The sequence below is a fragment of the Colletes latitarsis genome, chromosome 10 (assembly GCF_051014445.1).
Source record: "Colletes latitarsis isolate SP2378_abdomen chromosome 10, iyColLati1, whole genome shotgun sequence".
Taxonomy (NCBI): Eukaryota; Metazoa; Arthropoda; class Insecta; order Hymenoptera; family Colletidae; genus Colletes; species Colletes latitarsis.
The window spans coordinates 23,538,185-23,551,558 of NC_135143.1; the positions used below are offsets into that span (position 1 = coordinate 23,538,185).

Below are 13,374 nucleotides of genomic sequence, written 5' to 3' on the forward strand. Positions count from 1 at the left end.
GTTCGCGTGTCGTGTATCGCGGTGTATGTCTCGAGGAAATCCAGTATATTTCATCGACTTGAATACTGCTAGTAAGAATAGAGAAATAAAACAGAGAAACGAATTTCTTAAGAATGAAATTGTTTTCTTGGAGGACCAGAACGCAAACAAAAATAAGAGACGCTTCTTAGTGCCAAAGATTGTATAGTTATTTATATGGAAATTATACATTCGCTTCGAAACGCGAGTTACATTATTTTATTTAGAAACCCTAAGTTTGCAGACTCGAAAATGCAGTATCGCGAAGCATCGCTGCACGCCACGCAATAAGGGTCTCTGTGGGCGTCGTGGTTCTGCAAACAAACGCAAATGCGATTCAGACACTTGCCCTTCAGCTGTCGAGACGGACGGTGGCTCCTGTGGATATTCGAGAGGGTCGAATGGAGAAAAATAACTTTCGTCGTAGTCGTTGATGACGCACTGAGTCTTCAAGCTTTAGGCATTTTGCTTTTACTCCGTACAGTGCTGGACAAAAGCATGGTCACCTCGAGATTATGACCATAAATTTGTTAATACATCAATTAATAATAAATTTAATTCTCTCTAAAATTTATGCGAATGATAAAATTTCAATCAATACGTGATCCCAAATCGCGTTTTTATTCTTACATAATAGTTGGTTTATACGTACATCGGGGATTGTAATTGCGTAAACATCCTGTATACAAATTTAAAGTCATTTTCGGTTAAATAAACAATTTATATTCCAGTTTCCAGTTTATAATCAATAGGAATTGCTGAAACTTCTTTGAGTACATAGCGTCAAAGTAAATGTCAAAATAAACATGAAAGATAGCAAAAATTATAGTAGGTGATATGATCATTAGGTAGAGGATGAAATGCCCTTTAAAACGAGCGTTTGTACGAGTCGATAGCTTTATTAGTTCCGGAGATACAACGATTTTTGTTTCAAGTCGATAGGACAGCTGGTTACGGAGATATAAGACTTCGAAGCGTTTGCTTACCTTTCATTGTTCCGCGGGACGCTCGAGGAAATTCCAAGAATACTACGACCCCTAACGTAGTAAGTAGTAATTTCTTGGAATTACTACGACTTCCCGGTCACGTCGTTGGGGTAGATCAGCACGACGCAAGTGCGAGAAAGAGGTCCGAGTGTAAAACGGAGACAGAGATAGTCCAAATTAAAAAATTACACTTCTCTTTACACGACGATATCTCGGAAACGGAAAGTCGGATCGACAAAAACCAAAAGCCATTTTAAAGAGGAGGCTTTTCCGCTCCTAACAGTGGCTTAATTATTAAGATAACGAAAATAGTTTCGAAACTACACGCATGTAAAGTTTAACTATTTTTGATACGCACCGTTCGACTGTCCGAGACGGGTACTGCGGGAGCGAGAAGGAGGCTCAACGCGTTAGACGGAGACAGGGCTAGTAGAAATTAAAAAATTACACTTCTCTTTACACGACGATATCTCGGAAACGGAAAGTCGGATCGACGAAAACCAAAAGTCATTTTAAAGGGGAGGCTTTTCCGCTCTTAACAGTGGCTTAATTATTAAGATAACGAAAATAGTTTCGAAACTACACGCATGTAAAGTTTAACTATTTTTGATACGCATCGTTCGACTGTCCAAGTCAGATACTGCGGGAGCGAGAAGGAGAAAACTTCTCTTTACACGACGATATCTCGAGAACGGAAAGTCGGATCGACAAAAACCAAAGACCATTTTAAAGGGGAAGCTTCCCTGCTTCTAATGATGGCTCAATTATGGAGAAAACACAACTGACTTCCAAACTGCACGCGTGTAAAGTTTGAGAAGTAAACTTTTTTCCACTGTCTTATGTTTCATCTCTATAGTTTATTAACGATGGAAGTTGTAATATTCACAAATTCAAAGTAACATTAACATGGTCACTATTTCGATACACAAAAAGTATTTTCCTTTCCTTGAACATTTCCTAATATTTTTCAACGTTCTAACGGTGTATCTAGTTTCACCAAAAGTGACAATTTTCAATTGATCCAAGCTCTTTGAAAATCACAGTCGACCCGTACGTGAGAACACGTACAGGCCCACGTGAGAGTCAAACGATAGTGAATTTATTAAAGGAAACAGTCCACTATGTTTGCATCACAGCAGGTGATTGCTTCGATTGTTATTTGAAGCGTGTCTACGCATTCGAACATAAATTAATACGGTCGAGACTCGTTGAAATAAAGTTAAAGGGAGCTGTTATTCGCCGCGATACTTCATTCTAGACTGCTTTACTTCTTTCGATTGTTATATAGACGCGGATTAATGTTTCTGACTGTGGAATGCTTGTAGACTGTTGGCGAGGAATTCTGCTAGACTGATTTTCTTGCTCTGTTTTCTCATAGGAAGTTATCCGCGGCCAGAACTTCTGCTTTCTGTATTTTACAACTCAACTTGATTATACGATACACGAGTCACCGAGTGCAGGATTTGTCGCGACGGAAATCGAAACATTTCTGAAAAACAATCCTCCCCATCGCGGGGAATGTTGTACGTTCTAATCAGGAAAAATAATTTATATAAGACGTCCCGCGATGAACGGTACAATGAAAAAGAAAGCGATTGCATGTAAAATTAAATCGAAAACGTAGAAATGTTTCCGTACGCGGACTCGTTTACGAGATAATTAATCTTCAAACTTGTTTGGGGCGCGTGATCGAGTTACTAAAATATGCTCGATCGAATCTCACCTATATCGCGTCTATTTATTAATTACGTAACAATTCATTTTCAAAGGTCCTATTTTCCTCTATTTAATTATAACTTTTAAAAAAATTTATAAATTCATCGACATCAATTTACTCCACGTTTTCGATTGGTTTTCGTACGTAGAGTCGCTTTATTCTTGTCGTTTCTTACGGTACACCATGCACGTTCGAAGACAGATTGGCAACGTAGTTGAAAGTATGCTTCATTAGAGACTAAGTTGCTAGTTGTTAAAATATAATAGATAATTGGTTGTTGTGTAAAGACATCTGACAGAGAATGTCCCAGTCTTAATTACAGGACGGTTCGAGTACTACCGTTGCGTTTTAACAAATCTCGAACGCAGTAACATCGTCAGCATCCCTGGCTCATTAGTAGAAAAATAATTTGAATGCTTGTGCTCGCTGAGCGATACAGCCGGACTGATGAGCTAGCGTTTAACGGTTTGTGAGCACCTGTCTCCAGGTTTGCGAACCGTAACAGTTTGAATTACTCCTCCATCGTTTTACCGTTCCAGAGTCTGATATTCAGACTCTACTACCTCATAACACTGACATGGCTGGACTGATAATTAATTAGAACGCGTTCCATGCTCGAACTGGATTGTCGCGAAAGTTATTCCACGTATTTAAAATGTAACTCTCTAATATCAATAGACAAACGTCGATAACGTTGATGCAGTATTAGAAATGTATTTTATTTTTCAATCCGGGGCACCTGAGACATGGGCAAAAATAGCAATTTTCTGTTTTGTTATATTCTGTAACTGACGGAAAAATAATTGACTTTTCATGGTTCGCAGGATTTATTTCGAATTCCCATAAAATGCTGCAGAAAACAGAAGCTTTATTTTTGAAAAAGTAACTCGAAGTCGAAATAAAAATTTTGTTTATAATTTTTCTTCGGACAAATAATGATGGTAGAGACCATAGAAAATGGTCGTTGCATTGTAGTTTTTGTTTCGCTGTTTTCTAAAATGTAATAATAGATAAAACGATGTCAGATCGATGAACGCAAGTGCACACGATGGGCAATTTATCGTCTAACTGAATTTGCGATCAAATCGCGTACCGCTGGTAATTACTATGGTGTACGATACAGGGTACGGTTCTCCTTGACCATTATTGGCATCCGAGAATGCGCGTTGTCTCTTATGACACTATGGTGCACGGAATGTGAAAGGTCTAGAGCAGCGTTCTGGTGCTATAAGAGATTGCTCGTATTTGCCATTTTCGCAAATTGAGCGGATAAAATCGAACAGCTGGGAATTCGTGTTTACACCTATTCGTTTGGCGAACGTTAGGGGAGGTAAAATCGATTCCAATCGTAACAATTTTATAGAGTAATTATATCAACGGTATAATTCTTGAACAGAGAAAGTACCGATACAGATTACGATCTCCCATTATTGGCTTTGAACGATCACGTACATTGTACAACTACTTTGTCCTACGTGTCTTTTATTTATAAATCAGAGGCACTCGATAACGAGAACGAATCGACATTACGAAATAAAACTATTGAAACATAAGCTGTAGCAAATAGCTTAGAATATCGACAGTTATTTTAATATACGTTACGTATTCTAGTATTTTCTAATAATTATTCGTTTTGATTTCAGTTGAGCTGCACTGTGAAACAGACGAACAAGAAGCGCACCATACCGGTGATCGTGCGAGTCTCGGATATAAACGACAATGCCCCGATATTCATTAACACGCCTTACGAGACCACAGTGCCAGAGGTGAGCAATTTTAACGTAGCCAAATAATTTAAGAAATCGGTCTGTAACGTTATTCTAAAAACGAATTAAACGACGCAACCTTATTTCCTCTGGCAGACAGGAAAGCTGCTGGTTGTTGGATTTCTCTCGCGCGTTGCAACGCTGCTATTCCTAATTAATCGGTATCAGCAGCCCTGTCTCGACGAAAGTGGACGAATCGAGCCAGCAAGTTGCACGTGCGCGAACTATTCCAAAACGGAACTCGGAAGTATCGTTTCGCCGTCAAAGAGTAACGATCGGTACGGCTCGCGGCGCGGATTCTTCTTCTTCTCCACATTCACGAACCGTTATAATAGAAATGGCGCATATCTCGGTGGGTACCGGTTGATCCAGTCAGATGCCGCGAGACGCGTGCAAACGCACTCCCTTCGATTCCACGCCAACACTTATTTTAACGATCCCGCATTTTATAATTCGCGGACGAGGCGCGTATTATCTCGATGCATCTGTGGCTATCGCCTCGTAACGGTATATTAAAACTATCTACGACCGTTCGGCCATTAAACGGCACGCACGGGACATTCTACGGGGGACATAGTTGTGGACGTCGCTGCAACAAATGGTGTTTACGGCTCCATTAAGAAACGAGGAGAGTTAACACGAACTTTTAAACTCTACGTCCAGGAAGTCCACAAATTTTTATCGCCGGACAGCTTCGATATAACTAAATTATCGATAAAGAATTTCACACGAGCTGCACTAAACTTCTATTTTAATCTATAATTGCGACGATCGTTGTCAGTGTTTTTCATGTTTAAAGATGTATTCAACATTTGTTAAAATCATAGCGTGAAACATAGAAATATTCGATAATTCAAAATAAGTAGCGTTATTTATAATTTTACGAGTAATAGATTTCTCGTATTGTGAACAACGTTGCAGCACGTTATAAGCTTAGAGGGCCGGTCACCAGTGACCACCAACCTAGTCGACGTATTAAAGAAACTTTATGCTTGCACACGTTGCGGTGGCTGTCTGTTTATTATGTTAAAGCACTCGTAGTTTAGCGGTATAAATTATTTTATTGGTATTAATCTATGACAAATGCGATTATCGAATACCGTTCGACTTTCGCGGTTATGGTTTACGATGTCGATCGTATCTCGTAATTAGCGTAGGGATATTCGAAAAGTCTAATGGAAAGTCGACCATAATTCTCGCGGGCGTAACAAGTTCTGAGTAATTATGATTTACTGTTATGTTATCCTCCGTTCGTTTTATCGATGTACTTACTTGCTAATCGTGTCAGATTTTCTTTTTAACGGGAAACCGTGGTACGGAATCGATCAAGAATAAATTCAAACCCGTCAACGTGTATCTTTTAATTGATATCCTGTCCCGGTATCGACGACGGTATCGTGGAAACGAAGGAAACACTTTCAATTTCGCGGCGAATGGAACGTGACCTATCGGTTGCAATTGCGGAATTGCGGGAGTTCTCTCGATCGAGATCTCGGAACGCCTTGTTCATGATTTCTGTCTCAACTAATTATTGCACGGCGTGCACCAGCCGGCCGACCGGTTTTGTGTACTTCGCCGAAGAGAAACGGAGGAAGCGGGATCATTCCGATCGATAATCGGTCGTGTAACTAAAAATCGACAGTGGCCTGGCGAGAGATATTTGCTCGTAAGTTCTATCGATCGTACATTCTCCTGTAATCGCGAGGCCAAGTCGGGTTTCCACTACGAAAAATGCAGGGTGTCTTTACAACCCGAGAAAACGAATCGAAAACGTGGAATAAAATTTTTTGTACGATTCTTCGTTATCGAGAAAGATTTGAACATTTTAACAGCGATCAAATTTCACCTACTTGGCTGAGAAATTATTACAACACAATTTCTCGGACGATACAACCTCTTCTATACTCGATTTTCAAATTTATATCAGGACGTTGGACCAAAATTTTTTATTTTTGCGTAAAGAATTACGCTATAATTATTAGGACAGTCTGCATAGTAGACGTTCGCGGTGGTTTGACTTTCCGCGAGATTTATCGGTGAAATTACGGTTTTATCTTACGAAAAGGCTCCGTAAATTATCTCGCTGTAACGGCAGTCGAGAGTCTAGGTTCGAGCCTCTGCGTTTCGTCGAATTATTAATCTTGACGTACAGGTGCGTTTGACCCCACGGTCTTTAATTAGCGCCTGACTCTGGTATCCGGGTATCGTTTATTGGAACGTCCGAATAACGACATTATGGTAATGCGTTTCGCTAATGCCACGGACATTTACACGGCTCGTTTAGAGAATTCTCGCCCGATAAATAACAACAGAGGAATTGAGAGAGCTTCGTAAATGGACGCGATACGATCGACAACGGCTGCACAGCGTGTAATTGTGACAAAGTTCGGGGAGTATCGGGCGACAGTCGATAATAAGACGAGACGGAAGAACGACGGCGAAACGGGAGCAAAGGGAAACAATACGGCCAACTTTTAATGTAAAAAGTTTGGTTCGAGAATTTACTTGAATTTTACGAATCTGGAAGTTTTAGATATTTGATACGAGCCTTTTCATTTTGAGACGAAACCTCTTTGAAATTGAAACTCTCACAGCTGAGGCAAACATTGTACGACGAAAAAAGTTGTGTATTAATCGAGTATTTGAAAAGGTGAAAATATCAAGGCACCTGTAAAAATATTTCCTGAGATTGCAATAGTAAATTTTCAAAGTTTTATATTTTACGGTACACGGATCCATGGTACTCTTTGAACACGATAAACATTTTCGTTCGAATTTAATTCATTCTTGCATCATTCGTACAGCTCCCGCATCGCTGAATCTTAATTCATGCTCCAAAGCACTGTATCGTAAACTTTGCTAACTCCCCGAGTTCCAAACTTGTTGAAAGCTCGTAGAACTTCCACAGAAGCTACATTCAGCCGTTATACCTTGTATATTTCGTTCCCGAGTCGTTATTCGATCGCTGTGTCCTTACCTGTTCCAGTTACAAATTCCAGTTTGGTTTCAATCAAAATTTCGAATAGCTTAGAAAATAGTTTGCGGTTGCTTTCGTTGTTCAATGTCTTCGAGCACATTGTTAACGTTTAAAATTGTTCTGTTCGCAGTTGACGCCGGTCGGTTCGACCATATTTAAGAACATAGTCGCCGAAGACGCAGACGCTGGCGTGAACGGTATCGTCGAGTACTCGATAGCGCCTGGAGACGGAACTGGGATCGGCAACAATGACGAAGTCGGTCGAAATAGAATCACGACGGCCGATGGATACGGTTATTTCAGCATTAACCTGCCTCATCAAGGCCAAGTTACTGTCAACCGGACCCTCGACTTCGAGAGAACGCAGCGTTACCTAGTCACCATTTTGGCTTCGGTGAGTATCGTTCGTTTACTATTTCAAACATCGAAAAAAACATAATTCTTCGTCGATTAAAATTCGAAAGCTTCGTCGTTAAAAGTTTTATTTCATTTCATAAATTTATCGATACTCAAATCGAACGATTCTGGTATACGAGTTACGATGCGTAAAGATTGACAATCGGACGCTCGATGACGCGCACCGATAATAAAACGGTAAATGTTAAATAATTCAGGGGTCAGCTCACTCGTGAAAAACGATGCAGCATTTTATTATGATATAAATTACGACATTATTATATCGATTCATCATTCTCGTGACGTCGATTACGCGGAACGGTAAACGTCCGCATCGATCTCTCGACGTCCGCAATTTCCTGTCGTCTTCTAAATGCAACGTCCCGTGTTATATTTTACGTTATACTTGTACCATTCACGATGCAACGTTCGTGAATATGCACGAATGGATTTTAATACGGATCCATTAAGTTCGGTTAAAGTAACTCGCAATTCCGAGCGCGTACTTTATATGCAAATCTGTCATCCGATCTGGGTAAGAATGGCCGCTGTGATCCGCACTTTCTTCCGATCCTTTTTCTTTACACGCTTATATTAGACACCATTTGTCTATGGAATCGTATCGGACGTCCAATCGAACGGCAAATTATCATTTTCCTAAGCTTGCTCGTTCATCAGCAATTTATTAGACAGCTTTATCGCGTACGTTGACGAAGCATTTAAAAATTGTCAGGAATAAAAATCACAGTTTTTAAGTGACATTCAGCAAAGAATTTGGATGTACATTCTAAGAAAACACAACGATTGTTTTAAAGTGATTATATAGGACAAAATACATAAGCAAAGAATGTATAATAGATACGTTTACTTGGATATTTACTATCTATTTCGTAAGAAAGTGTGTTTGAGTTAATAGTAGGTGGTTGAAGATAAGTCTCCGAGTGCAAAGGGTTAATTTTAATTATCCTCTATTATACTAATGGATTTCGAAACTCGCTATTTTTCTGATAAGACAAACATTTGATGCATCACTAGTTACATATTCTAGCCTTGTATCGTTTACGTGTAAAACCTTGCACGTTGTAAAATTTCTTTTAAAAGTCTACGTTTGATATTCGAAGTATACGTGCGAAATCATGAATATTAACGTCCTCGAATCTATCCTTTTGTTATCGTCTAAGAAGAGAATTCGAAAGCGACGTCTTTGTCGAGTCCTATTCGGACCAAGTTTTCTCGCAATAGCGCAAAACGATCGGAGAACTCGTGTTTGACAATATCGTGAACGTAAAAGGGAAAGCGATGTATCCTTTATTATATTGTATCGGCTCGATATGCAGCTTCGGCACGTGTAGCGAGATTAGAAGGCACCGATTAGGGTCAGTGCATGTGGATATTTGCATATCGCTTCCACCAGCTCGACATTGTTAATTCTGCGCTGAATATAGTGCCGTAGATATCGACGCGAAAATTCTTTCGCTATTGCATCCTTGGCGATCACGTGCTCCCTATTAAAGCATTTTCATCACAATTAAAAATAGGATATGGAATTGTATGTTAGACGAATCTTTCGTTAGAATTTAGGAGTTCTCAAATCACGTCGCGCTAAATCTTTATCTGATTTTGACTCTCTCCTATCCTTTCATCATTTATTATAGCTTTTAAAAATACTTCCCATCTTGAAAAAATTACCTCACAAATTCCCACTTACACCCACCTGAAACAAAACATGAAAATTTCTTCAATTAAATGAACAGAATTCATTTTGTGAATGTTGATTAACATATTTATGTATAATATTTAATACCCGTCTAATAATTTTCAAGGCTCGAGTACTTTTATTTTTTTCTTTCGTTCTTGGTTGTCAAACGACGTGTGCGTGGGCGTCCTTCGTTTTATTATCAAGACTAACCGTGTGAGTCACATTTTCGATTAGAAACGATGCATATCTTACTGTTCACGATTGTTAAGTTTTGCACATTAATTTGGACCTTCGAGGCTGTGTTCGCTTTATAATACATGTCCTTTGTTTGGAAAATATATAATATTACAGTCGACTTTTAATTTCCATTGCATTATGGTCTACCCAGACATTGTCTATCCTAACTACAGCATGACTTTTACGTTTTCTTCGCTGTTGAAACGCGAATAACGAGTCATCTCGCGAGTAATGCTAGGATATTTCTCCTTTTTAAAAAAGTGACACGATAGAATTTATTTTCTATCATTTTGTTTTCTAGACTGGTTTCTCTGCCTATTAATTTTTCGATTTCATTTTTGTAGAAAGTTTTCTTTTTCTATAAGAGTTCTGTCGGGTGTACATTCTGCGTCAATATTTCTCGACTCCTTTCCAGCGTAATGTGTTTACAAACCTGAATAATAATCCAGTGACAACATGCCTGGAGTACGAAGAAAATTTATTCACGGAATAAAGAGAAAATAGGAAAATATATCTGGACAAAATATACCAAGCATTATGAAAGGGCGAGGATCAGTAAATAAGGCTGTTTTACATCGTAACCTAAATTTTATAAATACAAGCCGCCGAGAAGCGTATTACTTCTTCTCTAATGGATCCTATGACATTAGAGAAAATTCTAGAAATCGATAAGCATACCAGATGCGCTGCATCTGGCTTAATAGCTAATTCTAGGGCGATGAAATCAAATTGTGCCAGATCCGAATGTGAAAATCATTGGGTTATTTGCAAGGAAAGAATGTACGCGGAGTCAATGGTGTTTCCAATTTATATTGATCAAAAGAAAGGCCTACATTAAATTACGCGAACCCTTCTGGAAGCTATGTTCGTCGATTCCGGAAGCGAAGGCGCGCAAGAAAGCTTCCAAGAGCGTATCATTAATCTATGACGTTTAAAGAAGCAATTAAAGTAGCCTCTGCTATACTAAAGCAAGTCATGGAAGAGAAACTAAACGATGCGGACATAGAAGTAATGATAATGACACTCGAGGAAACTGTTTTACGTGCGCAAGAGCTGAATTACAATAGACGATCGAAGATACTGTATGAAGCGATTAAGCGCATGTTAATTTTATTGACATAGATGCATAACATTGTGGGTAACAGAAACGTGGCAAACTGTCCCGTACTCTCTATTCCGTTTTCTAAGTTTGACTACTTAAAAAATTAACGCGTCTCGTTCTCAATTTTTAGAACCTAAGGCTAAGAAATGGCTAATTAATGTAATCCTTCGTAGTCGTCGTATGGACAATGAATAATCGCTAATAAGAGGGGAGTGAATATTTTCTTAAAATGTTATCGTTCGTCTATCGTGAAATAATTTCACAAAAGGAAAATTTTTTTCCATCTTCGGATGTGACTTACGACCACGCAGTGAACGAAATTTGTATAGGGACATTAATATTTTTTAATGAATAAAATTAAGTATTGTGTTAATAAAATTCAAAGTTGGTGAGATGTATGAGGGAATGATAAGGAATAGAATGACATCTTAACAAACAAAAAACCTCCTTTGTTCTTTTTATAAACAGTAGATAATAATTAAATGGATTAAGCGAAATTTGCATAGGGATAGCCAATTAAAATGTTACAAAGAACAAAAGCCTTCACGGCTGATTATATCAAATATTCTATTCTTCATACTGCAAACCAAATTTGCAATGTTGCAGTATCAATTTTGCTTCCAGCTCTTTAGCATTGATGTAGCGTTTATTATTTTTGTATACTGTTTTGGGCATGATTCTTACAGCTAACAAATATTTGTAATTGAAATCAATGTATGTTAGTAAATCATGGTGCGTCCCTATGCAAATTTCGTCCACTGTACTAGCTGAAATAACTCCTGCTGACCTGAAATTCTATAAACTGAAAAACTGGTAACGTACGCGAGAACGTGGTTACGTTCGAATCGTACAAGCAAGGAACACGATCGTAAAGAGAGGGCGATGACAGAGCGTTGTAAAATAAGTAAACCCGACCGTTCAGGGATCATTTTTAATTCGACGCGCTTAACACGTGTGTTAATTAACTTGCTCCGCATTCGTCGGAATAACGACGAGGCGACAACGTTACCAGCGCGTGTCGTTCGCTCCGAGCGACGATGTTAATCGGCCCGGCGTATCGATTAAGATCGACCGGCCGCGCAACGAATGTCAATCGACGGCTGTCTTGTAAATGTCACCAGCCGCGCGGCGTCCGTGGGCTAGACAAACAAAGAAACTCGCCTCGCGACCAGATAACTGCGAATAGGATAAGGCGCGGTGGGCAGCGAATATGGCACGACTTATATGCACCGGTGTAATGCAACTTGCAACTTGCAAGGTAGGACGGGTCGCCTCGCGGCATTAGTCACCGTTCGACTCGCGCCAATGTAACGCCAGGTCCTGAAATTTCGTTTTCGTTCGAGCCATCGTCGTCCGTGGCCAATTCACCGTGTAAATTACGCGGAATACTTATACAACGGTGTCTCTCGCGTGATCGCTGGAATCGAGCGGAACGCGATCGCGTGTAACGCGCGGAAAAGTGACCGTAGTAAAAGTGTATTCGGATCGCGTACGCTGCCTCGCAAAAGCGTTATGAAAGTGAAACCGTTTATTTATGTTACGTCTGTCGTTACTTTTCGATACGAGTTTACGGTCGCGTTGCAGCCACGCTGGATTTTATTTAATAAGACCCTGTTGCTCCGAGCCTAGTAGTCTTTAAATCTGACGGACGGGCAATATTCTTCGATCGTACGAGATTTTACTAGTTGAAATTAATTCTCAAGTGGACTCTCAGCTGGATCATTTTACTTAATGTTCATTTTTATCGAATTGGTAAATGGAAATCAACTTTCCTTTCATAAAATTACATTGACATACATTAAACAATTTTTAGTCCGATAATCCACTTAAGAGTTAATAATAATACCGTTGGAATTGCATACACTGTACGTAACACATAAACGAACGATAGAAATATAGAGGAGAAGGCAAAGATATATAATTTGCGTACCATAATAATTCTTTTTAATTTATTAGAGAAGTTAAATTTATTTTCAAGTTGGTCCCGAAGTGTTTCTTCGTCAATTTTGATCTCGTCTTTAATTTGTTGAGAATAGCGCTAAGGATAATGGTGCACGTGCAGCACTACGCTTTAGTCTGAACGCTTCGTCTTCGCTAGAACCGAACCACGAAGGGGATAATTATGTGTACATGAAAAATATTCAAAGCACCATTCGGACCTAGAGTTTGAAGTCGGAGAAATACCGTTTGATGGTTTCTCGAGGCAAAGGTTTGCAACTTTAAACGGTTGAAATACGGAACCCAACGGCCGATCATTGCGCGAAACGTTCCATCAGCATCAAATCCGTGTCGACGTTCCTCAGGAACGGAGATTAATGGTGAACATTAGACGGGTACGTGGGTGTTCGTCAGAGGAACGGATTCTGCAACGTGGTTACGGGAAGCCGCTTCTCTCCTATGTAGCAAGTGTCCGCGCATTGGCGTAGGCGTGTATCGGTATCCGTCGGGCCCGGGACGAGGAACAAAGCTGCGTAAC

At 39.6% G+C, this 13,374-nt stretch overlaps 1 protein-coding gene across 3 annotated transcripts in view; it reads left to right on the forward strand.

Moving 5' to 3' along the window:
* Cad99c (cadherin 99C) overlaps window positions 1-13,374 on the forward strand; it is a 131,423-nt gene that overhangs the window by 96,332 nt on the left and 21,717 nt on the right. The window contains exons 5-6 of one of the 3 annotated variants that reach the window (XM_076775447.1): window positions 4,365-4,487; window positions 7,595-7,858. In XM_076775447.1, the coding sequence (XP_076631562.1) occupies window positions 4,365-4,487; window positions 7,595-7,858 (387 nt within the window). Of the gene's footprint in view, window positions 1-4,364; window positions 4,488-7,594; window positions 7,859-12,185; window positions 12,567-13,374 lie in introns of those variants that run through there. The other 2 variants (XM_076775448.1, XM_076775449.1) reach the window with 2 other exon arrangements.